The sequence below is a fragment of the Pinus tabuliformis genome, chromosome 7 (assembly GCF_031772625.1).
Source record: "Pinus tabuliformis cultivar Carrire ecotype Pingquan chromosome 7, CPIR1, whole genome shotgun sequence".
Taxonomy (NCBI): Eukaryota; Viridiplantae; Streptophyta; class Pinopsida; order Pinales; family Pinaceae; genus Pinus; species Pinus tabuliformis.
In genome coordinates, this window is record NC_142293.1 from 1,351,873,771 (window position 1) to 1,351,890,349 (window position 16,579).

Sequence of the window (16,579 nt, forward strand, 5' to 3'; positions counted from 1 at the left end):
AGGATTCCATTATGCATTTGGTGTTGCTTTCATGATGGAGTTTCAAGACAAAGCATGCCCTCTTTTTAAGGGGCTATCTCTTTTAAATATGTGATCATGAATAATTCTTCTTCCCCTTAGCTTCGTCCATGGGAGCAATATTCGTTGTGGAAAAATTAAACATCAATTTACTTTTATATTTGCAAGTACTAGAGATTAATCAGATCATTTACAGTTTGACCAATATGCACTCATTTGTAGATTTAATTTGTTGTGGCCATTAATCTCCATTCTTACTTTGTGGATTAAATCCATATATACCATCGAATTTTGCGTGTCCTTCTGTTCTAATTGATTTTTTTATTATGCATTACAATAATCATGATGATCAACATAAGGACTTGGAAGAGTGTACCTAGTTTTCGGGGTGAGCTAGCATCTTCCTAAAACTTTCATTTTTTGAGTTTGATCTAACTAGTATCTTTGTTATTGTCACCCTTTGGTGGGTATGCTTGTTGAACTGGCCGCTCTCTATGGGACACTTTACTAGTGCAAGAGGACAATGGAATTGTTTTGAGGTGATTTTTGTACTCTAGCATATTAGCCATGCCCAAAAGGGCATCATCACTTCTTATCAAATTTAGACAAAATTTAACTTGGGTTAGCATCTATTGAAGAAAACCATTGTAGAGGAATGATTCTCATTGGATCCACGCACTAGATTATTAGCATATGACTTTCACTTACATACTACATCAAGTAATGTGCCATTTGAAGGAGCCCCTGGGGTAGCTCAATTGGTGATCATCATGATATGAAGTGTTAGCCTTGTATTAGCTCATGCCTATGAGAGAGACATACATAAGCACCTAGAAGTATAGTGGTAGTAGTTGGAATCAACCATGTGTCTCACTAATACGAAATCAACCTAATTGTAGATTCCTCTAGTAAAAAATACAAAATCACTCTAATCTTTTCTCAAATTCATCACTAAATTTGTTAAAAAACTACAATATAAACAAAAACTCATATTAGAAAACAATATAAATAAAAACTCATATTACAAAGCATTACATAATGGTTGGAGTTTAAATATTTTGTGTTTTAATAAATTTTGATTATGTATATATATATATATATTAAATTTTAATTTTTTTATTGTTTAAATAATATTTTTAAATATATAAATAAATTAATATTTAAAAAAAATGCAAAACAATTAAATTATATATATTTAATAATTCAAATTTATAATTTAAATAAAATTTAACTCAATTTCAGTTAAAAATAATTAATAATAAAATATTTTGTTAAAATTATTTACATTTACAAAAAAAATTAGGTGAATACACTGCCGTTTGGAATACACTTTCTATTATCAAATTTCATTATCCGAATAATTGGTAATGGTGGTATTTTGTTAAAATTATTCCCCGGAAAAAGAAATTAAAAATTTATCGAATACACTCAAAACAAAACAATTAAAAAACATATAGTTTTGTGTATTTTCATTTAAATTTTCAGTAGTTAGTTAGTTTTTAGCATAATTTATTTACTTAAGGGTTAGCCGGAATGGTGGATTGTGAGATTTTAAAGGAAAATGCAGAACATAAAAGAAAAAGAAAGATAAAAAAATAATGTATTTCATAATTTGTGTATTAATATCTAAATTTTTAGTAGTCAGCTAGTTTTTAGGATAATTTATTTAGGTAGGGATTTGTCAAGAAATTGGAACACTTTATTGTAAGACTTCAAGGAAATAGCCAAATAAACTATAGACTAAATTTTAACTTCGTAAATAAACTATCTTTAACCTCATAAATATTAAAATAATTTAATTTCTTTTCATTTTGACAACCGGAAAATCGTTAAAATATCCATGCGTTTTCCGGCTTCTTTGTAGAATGTGAATCTATAACGTGAATCATGGAGATATTGATCACATGCCAGCGAATTAGGCGTCCCGCTTGGCCATTCAATGGCTTTAGTTTTTCAAATGCACAGATACCCACGTTGCAACGGCTACCTCCCTGCCTCTGGGATCCAAAGTCCAGATGCGTGTCCAAACGGACAATGGCGTCCAAACAGACAAGCAGCCGCGCCTGTGACGTCGTGTTTCATCACAGTTCCGACAATTTCAATGCAATTTGATGGCTCTTTCAACGGCTAAATTAGACACACAGACCCGGATTTTAATATGTGGGCCAAACCTTGAATTGATCAAGGGAAACGGGGGAGCATAAATACATGAAGCCCGAGAAGAACAACGCAAGCACCTGCGGGAAAATCTCTAAGAGATCTCAGGGTCGAATCCTTTTACCAGTAACACTTGTCAGCAAAATCTCTTCGGATTATATTATCAGATTGCCAGAATGAAAGGAGTAGTGTTCTTCACAATGCTGCTGCTGCTGCTTTTTTCGCTGAACTCCAGTGAGTATTCAATTTTTCTTTCGTACTCTGTTTCCAGGCATACTGATCACAGCGAATCACTTTCAGATCAGTGCGGATAATTTTACTGGGCAATGATCGATAATGGTCTGTTTTGTTTTGCAATTGATATCTAACCATGAAAAATAACCTGCCACACAGTTCTTTAGAAAAACCTGGCATAGGTCCCAAAAATAACCAGTACCAGAATGATGAATCAAATAAATGTCTAACATATTTGCTCTACACCAGTTGGAATGATGATTTATACATCTGGCTCTTGTCTGATAATCTCTGAAATTAGGTTTTAATGATTTATAAATTTGGCTCTTGTCTGATTATCTCTGAAATTGGGCTTTCCAATTTTATGTAATTACCATTTATTTAGTTAATTTATTAATGTGTTTTTAATTACCTGAGGTAGAATGGTGAGCTTTAAGTTATTTCTGGAGGGGTGACCAGGTGGGTGATAAGGTCTTCTGTTAAGGTAATGGATTTGGCAGATGATGTTTATACCCTGTATATTGATCATATAATATAATATATTGTGCTTTTTATATACTGGAAAAAAATAATGTGAATGTTCTACACAAATTCAAACTAGGTCTCAAGTTCAAGTTCAAGCTTTATGGGAGGGGTTGATGATGAGCCTTATGGGAGGGGTTGAAGATGGTAGTCATTTTTGGGAGAATTAAACTATTTCAAAGTGCATCAAAAATCAATTAAGTGAATTTCACACAACTCCAATGGTAGTATCCCACTGTTGGGCAGATCCTTCCCTCCAACATTAGAGTCAACCCAAAACTCAATTGAGTGAATTTCACACAATTCCAATGGTAGTATCCAGTTGTTGGGCAGATCCTTCCATCCAACATTGGAGTCAACCCAAAACTCAATACAGTGAATTTCACACAATTCCAATGGTAGCATCCCGCTCCATCCAACATTGGATTCACCCCCTATCTAGGCAAAGATTGAGTATGAAAGTCACCTATAAGAGAATTAAACTATCTCAACGGGGCATTTAAGCTCAATTGAGCTTTGGCACAATTGGGGTGATAGTTTTCTATTGGTGGGTGAATCATTCTTCCATTCAACATTGGAGCCAACCCCAACATAGGCAGAGATTGAGGATGGAAATCAGTTCTAGAAGAATTAAACTATTTCAAGAGGCATCTAAACTCGATTGAGCTTGACACAATTCTAATAATAGTATTGAGCTTGACACAATCCTAATAATAGTATCTCACTGATAAACAAATCATTCTTTCATCCAACATTAAAACCAACTCCTATTTACACTCAAGCTATGTTCTTAGAAATTTTATATTTAACGGTTATAAATTATTTTAGGTCAGCCCTGACGGAGTTAACTGTTGTGATATAAATACTGAAAACCATACTATTTTTTCTGAATTTATCGGGAAAATAATCCTCGTTTTTGAAATTATTTGCAGGAGCAGAAATTGCCAGGAGGAGAAGCAGGGTGCCAAGCATGGGAATAAACTATGGGCGCTTGGGGGACGACCTGCCTCCGCCGGAGCAAGCAGTGGCGCTCATAAAATCTCTGGGCTTTGGACAGGTCAAGATCTTTGACTCCGATCCGAACATTCTCAACGCTCTGGCCAACACCAGCCTCCGCGTGGTGATGGCAGCGACCAACGAAGAGCTCGAAACCCTAGCTGCTTCTCCCGCCGCCGCAGCAGAATGGCTGGACCAGCAAGTCCGGCCACACCTGCCCGCTGCCCGGATCCGCATGATCACGGTGGGCAACGAGCTCCTGAGCCACCCGGAGATCAACCAGCCGCGCTGGCCCCTGCTCCTCCCGGCAATGCAGAACCTCCAGGAAGCACTGCAGGCGGCGGGGCTGAGCCGCCAGATCAAAGTCTCCACCTGCATTGCCATGGACGCCCTCAACGTCTCCTACCCGCCCTCCGCCGCAAGGTTCCGCGCCGACATCGCCGATTCCGTCCTCCGCCCGGTGCTCCAATTGTTGTCCTCCACCAAGTCCTACATTTTCCTCAACGCCTACCCCTACCTGGCGTGGTCCGACAACAGCAACGACATACCGCTGGACTACGCTCTCTTCGGCCCCGGAGCCACTGTCGTGGCCGACGGGGATCTGCAATATGGTGACCTGCTGGATGCCCAGGTAGACTCCTTCGTGGCCGCCATGGAGGACCTCGGGCTCCCGGGTGTGAAGATCGCGATCAGTGAGACAGGGTGGCCCACCGCCGGGGGCCCCGATGAGGTCGGGGCTTCCGTGAGCAACGCTGCTCTGTACAATGGAAGGCTAGTTAAGAAAATGATGTCGAATCCCCCCAAGGGTACCCCGAGAAGGCCCGGAGTTGGCATACCCACCTTTATTTTTGCTCTCTTCAATGAAAACCAGAAGCCTGGGCCTGTGACCGAGAGAAACTGGGGGCTTCTCTATCCCAATGCTTCTCACGTTTATACCCTGAATTTTTGATCTCTGTAATTAGGTTCCCATATTCTGTAATTAGATTCCCATAGGCACTAATTTCCACTTTCCATTCATTCATTTCGATTATTTTTTGAAATCTTTTGAGTAAATCGTGATTGAATTTGTACGCCAGATTCTGTGGCCTAGGCAGTGAAATTGTTTATCATATTCTGTGGCTCAAGATTGTTATGCTTGGCCAGCTTGTTTCAAATGTAATAATAAATAGCGCACTAGTGAAACTCCTCAACTTCAATTGTCATGAACTACATTGAACTTCCATGAAACTGAATAAAATTACTGATAAGCAGTGTCGTTCCTTTACACTGTGGTGAATGATCTTCATGGGTATGTACATGATGTTTTGATATGAACATGCATCAAAATTTTGATCGGAGATATGTGGTTGTGTTTTACTCAAAATATAGAATAACATCGAAAATGATTCATGAGAATGTAGATGACTTGTTATAAAGATGTTATAAAGATATTATTATTCAGTTTTGGTGGCTAATTGTGATCTTATTAAGTAGAGTATTTCATTGCAAGACATTGTTGTTTGATTTGGTGTTGAATCAAGTACTTGAGTGTCTTCTTTCTTGATTAATGAATAATGAAGGAAAGAGAATTGTCCATCCAATGTTTGCAACAGTTTCAAACAAGATATTGTAACTAAGACAAGTGATTTGCATAGTGTTTTCCGCTTTTTCCTACATTTATTTTGGTGGCCACACTTGAGATCTTTTCCCAACATTGGTGACTTAGGACATTTAGATTCTATCACAAGGCATTCCTTCTTTTTCCTTTGATGTGTCTATTGATGTTAATCTCATGGCTACACATGGACCACCACTTCCTAACTTTGAGCAACATATTAGAAGCATTGGTTCTAGATTACTTTGTTAGATGTGCTATATTGGTGGTGGACTATATAACCATGGCTCGAATATTGTGAATGCTATTGTGCTTGGAATGATTCTTGTATAAACATTTCCCAGATATTTTGAGACTTCATTGCTAGATGCAAGTTGCGGTAACCCATTTACTACCAATTTGTAGGAGCTCAAATGTTGAACTATTGTCTATTGATTTGTAAAATGATAAGATGTTAAAACTTCAATATGTAACTTGATATTATTAGTTACTATTAAGTTGTGGGAATCACATCCTAAGCCTTTTGCTTGGTTAACATTAGATTCTTCACCTTCCACATTCGATACATTCTTATTCTTTGTATAAGTATTCAAATTGCTTTTGGTATGCTAATAGATCATCGTAAAGATCATTACTGAAATGAAAAAGAAAAATCTTGGAATGGTACTAGTTACTATGACTTATTGTGGTTGGAATGATGACTAGTCATGATCATATTTTACTATTTGTTTAAGGCCTTTATATCAATTTGTATTATCCATTCTACCATTATATGTCTCCATATCATTTTTTAATGATGACTTCCTTTGTTTGACACGTGCATTTTATGATGAGAAGACAATCTCGTTGCATGCGGATTTTGTAGCACTTTTTGAGCTTATTGATAGTTATAAGGGTATGACTAAATTCTTTGTTCAATGTGGTTGGAGATATCTCGTTGATCTTCAATATAGTATAGCTTCATTAGAACACTTTCAACATCAACATGTTTTTTTCCATCTATGTCCTTTTGGCAAGATTATTGTCAATGTTCCTGCCTTTACCATTTGTGCATATTAATGTGATACTTGGATTTCAATTTCATTGTGTTTGCTTCACCAATTCCAAAGAGATTCATTTGAATATGCTCTTTCAAGGCTTTTGTAGTTAGATTATAGGTTTGCTTCATTTGTTCTTTTGAGGTTCTTTTGAAGGTTTTGGAGATAGTTCTACTGGTTGACTCTTTGTTTACACTTAATCATGTATTGTTGTTGTTAATACTAGTCCTTGATATAAGAAAATTTTGTTAATCTTTGCAACTTATTAGAGTTATAGTTGTCATTAACAATGAATGTCAATGTGATGCCATCTTCCTATGTATATGTATATTTTCTCTAGTCAACATTAAGAGGAAATGTTAAAATGTGCTAAATGTTGATGTCAATATGATTTATTGTGTAACAATTAAAGTCATTTGGTGGCATATATATATATATATATATATATATATATATATATATATATATATAGGAGGATGAAACTACATTTTTCCTAGTACTACAAACCCTAAGACACAAAATCTCTACAATCCAAAAATCCTAACCTTAGGACTTAAGGTAGCGATGGGGAACATGGGCCCTAGGGAGTTTATTTGGCACATCAACTTCTCAAGAACAAAACATTTGCATACAAGTTATGTTTTTGGTGTTCAGTGGACCATCTCAAAGCTATTTTTTAGCTCTATGTGTTTGGCAAAGATGTCAACATTGCCAGCAATACAATGGAAGGGGTTAAAACATGCACTTGAAGTTAAGGGCCCACATGACTATTGTAAATTTTCCAAGGTTTAAGGCTATTTTTTGAGATAGTTGGATTATGTTGGATTATAATCAAGTCTCTTGTTTACAATAGAAAATAACACATAAGCAACTTATGTGTTATTTTCTAAATAATTATTTCTCCAAAATAGATCAAATATATATATATTAGTCAACAAAATCCACAAAGTTTCTTTGCTTAAATTTTTCAAGTCTTCACTCACTTTCTCAGTGAATATCTATTCTTATTTCCTAATGTTTGATGTGCATAACAAAATAAAACAAACATTTGCTTTACCATTATTGATGATATTAACCTTACATGTCTATTAATATATAAATATATTTCATTACAATCTTTATATCAATGAAATATATATTGGCATCATATTAGCAAAATTTGCTAATCTTTGTAACTTATTAGAGATTAATAAAGTTGTCATTAACAATGAATGTCAATGTGATGCCATCTTCCTATGTATATGTATATTTTCTCTAGTCAACATTAAGAGGAAATGTTAAAATGTGCTAAATGTTGTGTAGTGGCCACATTTGTTAATGCACTTAAATTTCAATATGATTGTTTGTGTAACATTTAAAGTCCTTTCGTGGCATATATATATATATATATATATATATATATATATATATATATATAGATATATATAAGAGGATGAAACTACATTTTTCCTAGTGCTACAAACCCTAAGACACAAAATCTCTACAATCCATAAATCCTAACCCTAGGACTTAAGGTAGCGAAGGGGAATATGGGCCCTAGGGAGTTTTTTGGCACATCAACTTCTCGAGACCAAAACATTTGCATACAAGTTATGTTTTTGGTGTTCAGTGGACCATCCCGAATCTATTTTTTAGCTCTATGTGTTTGGCAAAGATGTCAACATTGCCAACAATACAATGGAAGGGGTTAAAACATGCACTTGAAGTTAAGGGCCCACATGACTATTGTAAATTTTCCAAGGTTCAAGGCTATTTTTTGAGATAGTTGGCTCAAATGGCTATTTGGATCATCTTGGATTATAATTAAGTCTCTTGTATTATAACACATAAGCAACTTATATGTGTTTTTTTCTAAATAATTATTTCTCCAAAATAGAAAAAAATAATTATTAGCCAATAAAATGCATAAAGTTTCTTTGCTTACATTTTTCGAGTCTTCACTGACTTTCTCAGTGAATATCTATTCTTAGTTCCTAATGTTTGATCTACATAACAAAATAAAAGAAACATTTGCTTTACCATTATTGATGATATTGACCTTACATGTCTATTAATATATAAATATATTTCATTACAATCTTTATATTAATGAAATATATATTGGTATCATATTCAACTACTTTAACCAAGGTTTTCTTCTTCTTATCATTTAGGTCTAGTTTGATTAGATTTGTGATTCTTTTCCTTAACTAACAATTTACTTGGGTATTAGTTTCTTATAGTAATTTTTTTATTAAAAAAAATCTTTCGGTAGAAGATATTAAACAATATCTTCATGCTAATTCTCATCATTTCCCAGCTCAAAAGCTTGGTGTTCTCAACACCTTAGCAACTAGAGCTTTAAGAGTTTCTGATGAGAACCATCTCAAGGAAGAGAAAGCACATCTCCTAAGTGTTTTCTTTAATAATGGGTATAGTAGACACCAATGTACTAAGGCTTTCCTTAGAGCTGAAAAAGGTCCTAGTGCTAAGAAGGATACCAAGGATTGATTTTCTGGTGTTCATCTTCCTTTTATCCAAGGGACCACTGACAAGATTGCAAGGATCTTAAGGAAGCATAAGGTGACTTCAACCTTTTGGCCTTTAAATACCATACATAGCTCCCTTAGATCTGTAAAAAACCCAGTGGACCCCAAGAATATGAAGGGTGTTTACGTTATCCCATGCCCTTGTGGGACTCCCTACATTGGTGAGACTGGTCACTCGATTAATCAAAGGATCTGTGACCATGCTGCTGACATCAAGCATGGCAGGACCCGCTCCTCTACTTTGCCGAAGCATGCAGATAAATCTAAGCATCACATATGCATTGAGGAGGCCCAAGTCGTTGCTATGGGTAGTCATTTTCATCATCGTAAATTGAGGGAGGCCCTAGAAATTGAAAAAAGACCCAATAATTTGAATAGAGATGATGGTTGGAATATTAGTAGAAGTTGGGTCCCTGTCTTGTCCTCCTAGTTTTTTTTTTTTTTAATCTATGTAGGTATTGGCATCCTTTTTATAGTATTTGTTGTTGATTTATTCTTCATTAGAGTTTATTTTCTTGATCCTTCGTGTTTTTTTATGTATTTTATCATCCTATTCGTTCTTAATTCCTTTTAGTATTTTTGTTATTTGTTTAATGGGCCTAAACCCCATATTTTATTGTTGACCCCATTTTATTTATTGATTATTTTTCTTTGGATATATATGTTTCTATTTTTTTTTTTATTTATTTTTATTTTATTTTATCTATATATATATATATATATATATATTTTGGTTTATTTTATTTATTTTTCCATTAATTATTTTTAATTTATTTTATTTTATTCCCATTAGTTATTTTATTTATCAAATGATCTTGTCTCGATTAGGGTCTTCACTCGTTTTTATAATTTTTGACTCCCCTCTTTTAAAGTTTGACTTTGATTATTTATTTATTTATTTTAAAACTAGTTGTTTAATATAGCAGTTACTTATTAATATTTGTTTTTTAATAAATTAATAAACTAATATCGCAATTTAAATATTAGTTTTCAAAAACTAACTATTTAATATAGTCGTTACATATTAATATTTTAATAAATTAATAAACTAATATCATTATTTAAATATTATTTTTCAAAAATTAGTCGTTTAATATAGCCGTTACCTATTAATTTTTTTAATAAATTAATGAAATAATATCATTATTTAAATATTTTTTCAAAACCTAGTCATTTAATATCGCTGTTACATATTAATATTTTGATAAATTAATAAACTAATATCATTATTTAAATATTATTTTTCAAGAACTAGTAATATTTGGTTTTAATAAATTAATTTAAATATTATTTTTCAAAAACTCGTTGTTTAATATAGTCGTTACCTCTTAATATTTTTAATAAATTAATGAAATAATATCATTATTTAAATATTCTTTTTCAAAAACTAGCCATTTAATATAGTCCTTACTTAATAATATTTGTTTTTAATATATTAATAAATTAATATTATAATTTAAACATTATTGTTCAAATATAGCCGTTACTTGAAATTATGTCTCTACATTGCTCTCTATTTAAGCCTTTGCCATGGTGTGCGTCTTCATCTGGACCTGATGATGAACCACACTTGTTGGTTGCAAACCCATTAGCGAAAAAATTCTTTCATGTGATTTCTACTGAAAAACTTTGTTTAATTCATTATGGATCACAAAAACTTAAATACATAATTTTTTTATTGTTTTACAAATTTCAAAATTTCACTTTTTTGACAAACACTAATTTCCCTTCTCTTGTAAAATGTAAAAATTTAAAAACCATGAATATTAGTTTAAAAAAAAAAATAAAATCACGAAAGTTATTTTCCTCGTGCTTTACGAATAAATGTTTGAGCCTTAAGGGACTCATCAATGATTTAGGTGTTTTAGGCCAGCTTATATCCCTTAGAGATTAAGAACATAAATCCTAATCAATAGACAAATAAGATTGAATGGGATTTATGAACTTGAGGGTATTTTCTCTTCGCATGTTAGCGGAGACATTTTGTAAGTACTCTTCCCGAGTTCATGGGCTCTAATCATATCCAAATGTCTTTTTAATGAAACTTGGGATTGAGAATTCCACCCCATCTTCTTGTTGTACTTGAGGTTGAAACTTATAACCTAGATATTAGAGTGATTTTTAATGAAACTTGGGATTGAGAATTCCACCCCATCTTCTTGTTGTACTTGAGGTTGAAACTTATAACCTAGATATTAGAGTGATGCTTGATCCTGTGGTGAGAAATAATAATAAAAAATATTTTATTTATTTATTTAACAAATGGAAAAATAGTATGATCCAGAAGAGGAAAAGAGAGGCAAACAAATACGAAGGTTGGTTGAGATTTGCACTTCTCTAAAGGAATTACATAATATTTCCTTATAGAAAGAAGCAACTAAAGAAAAGCACCTTCTTGAATGCATGGAACAATGTTGTGCAACAAGAGCTAAAGATTAAAAGTTGGGCATGTTTGGATAAAAGAAGGGAATGGAAATTTTGAATATAATTTTTATTTCTTAAACATAAAAATATTAAATTTGTAATAATCTTGGGTTTAAGGAATTTTGTTAAATATCTTATTTCATAAAATGTATTAGTGGTTAGAGAATTATGTGAAACCGTGGTTTCTTCTTGGAGATGAAATCACTAAGGAATTAACTTTTTAAGCACTTATCAAAATGAAAAATGGAAAAGCTTCTAGACTTGCTGGCTAAGATGATTGGACACCAATTCTTGTGCATGACCAAGGGAACCTTTCATTTAAGGAGATTGGGTGAATTTCAAAATTAAGGGTTGATAAATCTTATTCCCAAAAAAGTAGTGATAGAATATTAGTGCTTGGCATCTAAATACCTCAATAAATGTGTCATATTATATTTAGCTAAGGTACTTTCCTTGAGGATCTAACTAATTGGTTTGAAAAAACATGATTTATCGATCAAAGATACAATTTCTAGATAGTTTTGACAACTCAATAAGTTGTTTATAGTAACTCATCAATCAATTCTTTTGATGAAAATTGATTTTGATAAGGCATATTGTAACACCCCCTCCAACCCCCTTGGGCATTTCTCATGCTTTGGAAGGTGTTACATCAACAATAATTGAATCTCTAAGGTCTATTATGAAGACATGGTCACAATTTTTTTTTCCAACCTCCTTGAAACTCAAAACAAATGCCACCATTGTGTTTTGCTCATCAAGAGATTTCTAGCGATATAATTTTTATCTCAATTCCACTTCTGGATTGAAAGTTATTCCTATTTAAAGATCAACCAATTAAACAATGCCACATGGCACCCATGTAGCTAATGGTTAAACACCTTGTAGTTCAAAAATTGAGCATGACCATTTAGATTAAATCGATGGCTTATATTCATTAGAGGAGCCCCCTACCTTCCCAACAATTAATAAGGGGTTTGGGGGGGGGGGGGGGGGTGAAGTGGGGCGGAGGGGGGGCTGGTGGTTCGCTATTTTTCACTTTTGCAACTAAACTTTGTTCACTTCCCCTTCACCGGATGTACTCCATGTGGTCTCCTCATTAGATTGACAGCCTATGTTAATTGTGGGGCCCCCTATTGTCCCCATAGTTAACAAGGGGGTCAACTATTCATTAGATGTTATGCATTAACTAGTAGGTAGTTCTCTGTTGCACTTTCTATCAAGCCACACAACAACTCAACTTAGTTTCTTTTGCGGTACAATGGGGAATTTTGTCTGTTTCCAAGAAGGATTCCCATCCAATGCCTTCTATCGATTGTGCCATCGCACCATTCCTTTGGAAAAATCCCCCCTCAACCTCTGCGACACAACATAAATATTTACATTAGTCATTGAGGAGTTTCCCCATTTAGCACTCCTTATTAGTCCATGCCATTATGCCTATACTTGCATGGCACTCCACACTTGACCCTCCATAACATGAAAAAAAATCTATGTCGGATGACGAGCATATTCCCCATCTAGTGCCACTGTCAATCATGCCAACATTACATAAGACACAAAAAAACATGACTAAGGAGTCGATCTTCACGATGACATGGCCCTTTAGCCATGTAGATTCCATGTTGGCACCTCATATCATTTCCGATCCATGTGGCACCACATAATCACTACCACCTTTCAAGTGGATTTAGCCAATTCAACATACAAAAGTACCATTTTCATTTTCCATGTGTCATTGCCATGGAGGTGCCATTTTAGAAAACTCTCCACGTCACCCATCTACATAACCTTGTCATGCCCTCGTGGCCTCTTTCCACCTAAGCCTGGGTCATGGGTCCCACTAGGCTGAGTCCTTCATGCAAATTCATGTTTTCCTGTTATGTTAAATTTGATGCTTAAGGCATGTCTTCTTTGTTACAAGCCACTTCATGTCCTCATTTTCTAGGATAGAAATATTCATGTCCCGCCACAGTGCCACAATAAAACAATGCATCATGCCACTCTTGACGCGGCGTGACGTGATCTTTCACATCAATTAACAGGGGAATCTCTGTTCCATTCCCTCCATCAATAATTCCCATTCCCAAAGTGATTCGCACATACTACTTGGCGAGGGAGTTGCAATGCGGGTTTTCACTAATTACAATAATTAGGCACTAAACCATGTGATTAACATGATGAACTGTGATTATGAGAAAACCTCCATTCTTCATCACTAATTCCTTCATACACAAATTCCTCAGAGATTCAAGGTATGTACTTTATTAAATTCCTGACACCTTTAGAGGAGTTGTCACCATTATAATAAGTTAACGAATGTGATCAAAACAAACTGAGATCAAAATTCCCATGACTTACACCCTATCATATTTTGAGTAAAGAAAGAAAAGGACTGGATCCAAGGCCAACTTTCATTGGAAACCCATAGCCTTGCTAACTCTAAAGAGCTAAGGGTGTAAACCGTTCACACTATTTTAAACTCAAATCTCCATAGCTCTTTGAATATCCTAATGAAACACACTGTGCATAATCCATCCTCTTCATAAAAAAAGTGCATAACATTATTAAGCAATAATAATGAACCTTTCGATTTATAAGCATGTCAACCATAAGAGCACCGATATTAGCATTTATTTGCATATCCTCATGCCACCAGTTGCAATTTCATATATAATCAATAACATTCATATCATCCACATAAAGCTAGTATTCCAAATTAGCCAAAAGAACATCTAAGGCATATTTCTCATCAAGGACATGCAACAATTTTCAATGACCATTCAAGAACATTACAGATCCATACATCAATTGATAACATACCAATCATGTAATCATTCACATTTAAATGTACATAAGCCATGGCACTTATCTAAATGGATATATGTATGGTTGGAAACTAAAGGTGGGACTTAAACTCTCCACCTAACCACAAGTCAACTGCACCATAGTCTTTCTTGTAGTTGTCCACCCTTGAGCCAAATCCACAATCCAAGGGATTTATTTCTTAGGGATTCCAATTACCAAGTTCAGTTGGGGTATTGCTCAATTTTCCAGGGCTATGGGTTTTCTTTATAGGTGGTTTATCAATTGTGTTTTCAAGGAAATCACTATGTTTACCAACTTACTTGGCAAGCATTTAGTGGTTTATTAACTTCCTTAGAAAGAAATCAATGGTTTATCAACCCTTTTCAACAAACACCCTAGTGGATTGCCACCCTGCCTAGTGGTTTATCAGCCTTACAACAAGAACCTGAGCGATTTGTCAGCTTACTTGGCAAGCAATAAGTGGTTTATTAGCCCTTTTCAAAAATCACTCATCGCCAAATTCCTCCTCCGACCCTCCCATAGATCTTTTAGGCATGGACTCACACAATCCAATAGTTCTAATGAAAATGCATCAATACTAGGAATTAAGTTTCAATATAATTTATTTAGTGCTCAACACTATTTATCTTGCGCTTCATGCTTATTTCTCTCTCTAGCACACTCTCACTCTGTCTATCTAGTGTCCTATCATTCGAGTCCTTTTTGTTTGCCATTCTTTTTTTTGCTTCTAAGCTCTTTGTGCCCTCACAAGACTATTCGCTTCCCCTCCCCTTCATGTGGTGGAAGCGGGGAGAACATGGACATCTCCTCTACCACGTCATATCTTTGCCAACTGTTTGTTGGTGGGCGTTCAACTACACCACCCAACACCACTCACAACTCTTTGTCAGATCGTGGATTTGTTAGTCCCATTCTTCAGTTCTAGTAAAACATTAAAAAATATTTACAACATAGTCATCATTTATCATTAAAAAACTAGGGGCTAATACAAGGGGTGTTACAAGCCCCGCCCCCTTAAAGGAGCATTATCCTCAATGTTTTCTGTAACTAGAAGGAAAAAGGACAAAAATTAAGCTTTATATAATAACTTTTACATCTACTTATTATCAAACAAAAAACAGGCATAACAACCTCATATTAGAGAAATTTTAAGGTCTAAAATAGGCCTCCTAAGGAATATTATAAAATAATAGTGGAAATAATAAAATAAGATTATATTACCTCATTAAGTTTTGGAGGAAAAAAGAAAAATGGTGAATCATCCCCCATGGTTGACATCATCATATTGAATCGTATTAGTTCTTATAAAGTCATTTTTGTTGTACATTTTTGTTTTGAGGCCCTTTTTTTACCTTAAAAATTCTCTAATGTTTGTTTTTCCATCTCCTAAGTGGCTTCATCAAGTTCAAAGTGCTTCCATTGCACCTTGACCTACTCTATTACTTAATTTCTGAGTGTGTTCTGCCTCCAATCTGAGATGCACAGTGGTTTTGGCTAGAACTCTCCCTCAGGTTCCACCTGTATAACAGATCAATCAACAATATTATTAACATTATGCGCATACTTCTTAAGCAAAGAAATGTGAAAATCATTATGTGCATTCACTGTGGGTGGTAAGGCCAATATATAGGCCACTGGCCCCACTCTTTCCAAGATTTGAAATGGTCCATAAAATATGGTTTCCAACTTAGCACAAGACCCCACTTTCAGTGAGATCTTCCTCATTCTAATATGGAGATACACATGCTCTCCCACTTGGAATTCTTTGTGCATTCTCTACTAGTCAACATAACTCTTTTGCCTATCTTGAGTTTCCTTCAATTTTTGTCTGATCTTTACCACTTCTTATTCTATTTCCTTTAGCATATCAGGTCCAAGAAATACTATGTTTACAGAGTCATTCCAACTAATCAGAGTGTTACATTTTAAACCATACAATGCCTCAAAAGGACTCATCCACAACAACTCCTGATATCCATTATTATATGCATACTCCACCAATGGTAGGAAATCTTCCCACTTTGGCTTATGCATGACAGACATTCTCAACATGTCCTCCAAAATTTCCTTCCCTCTTTCCATCTGGTAGGATGATAAGCAGTTATCAAATCTATCTAGGTTCCAAAACCAACAAAAAACGCCTTCCAAAAATTGGAGGTGAATTTAGCATCTCGATCTCATATGATCTTCTTGGGCACACCATGCAATCTGAATATTTTCTTCATGAATATTTGAGATAT

At 34.6% G+C, this 16,579-nt stretch overlaps 1 protein-coding gene across 1 annotated transcript; it reads left to right on the forward strand.

The window, feature by feature from the left end:
• Nucleotides 1-2,227: 2,227 nt before the first annotated feature.
• LOC149252566 (putative glucan endo-1,3-beta-glucosidase A6) lies at nucleotides 2,228-5,191 on the forward strand. Its single transcript, XM_089456691.1, has 2 exons — nucleotides 2,228-2,409; nucleotides 3,864-5,191. The coding sequence occupies exons 1-2, from the start codon at nucleotides 2,352-2,354 to the stop codon at nucleotides 4,874-4,876; spliced, it is 1,071 nt and encodes a 356-aa protein (XP_089312817.1). The 5' UTR covers nucleotides 2,228-2,351; the 3' UTR covers nucleotides 4,877-5,191.
• Nucleotides 5,192-16,579: the final 11,388 nt, after the last annotated feature.

What these genes read in the sequence shown, in the direction of transcription:
- LOC149252566 (XM_089456691.1), top strand. Translation starts at nt 2,352, where the DNA reads ATGAAAGGAGTAGTGTTCTTCACAATGCTGCTGCTGCTGCTTTTTTCG. An exon ending in GCTTTTTTCGCTGAACTCCA is followed by an intron (nt 2,410 to 3,863) that starts GTGAGTATTCAA and finishes AATTATTTGCAG; the next exon opens with GAGCAGAAATTGCCAGGAGG.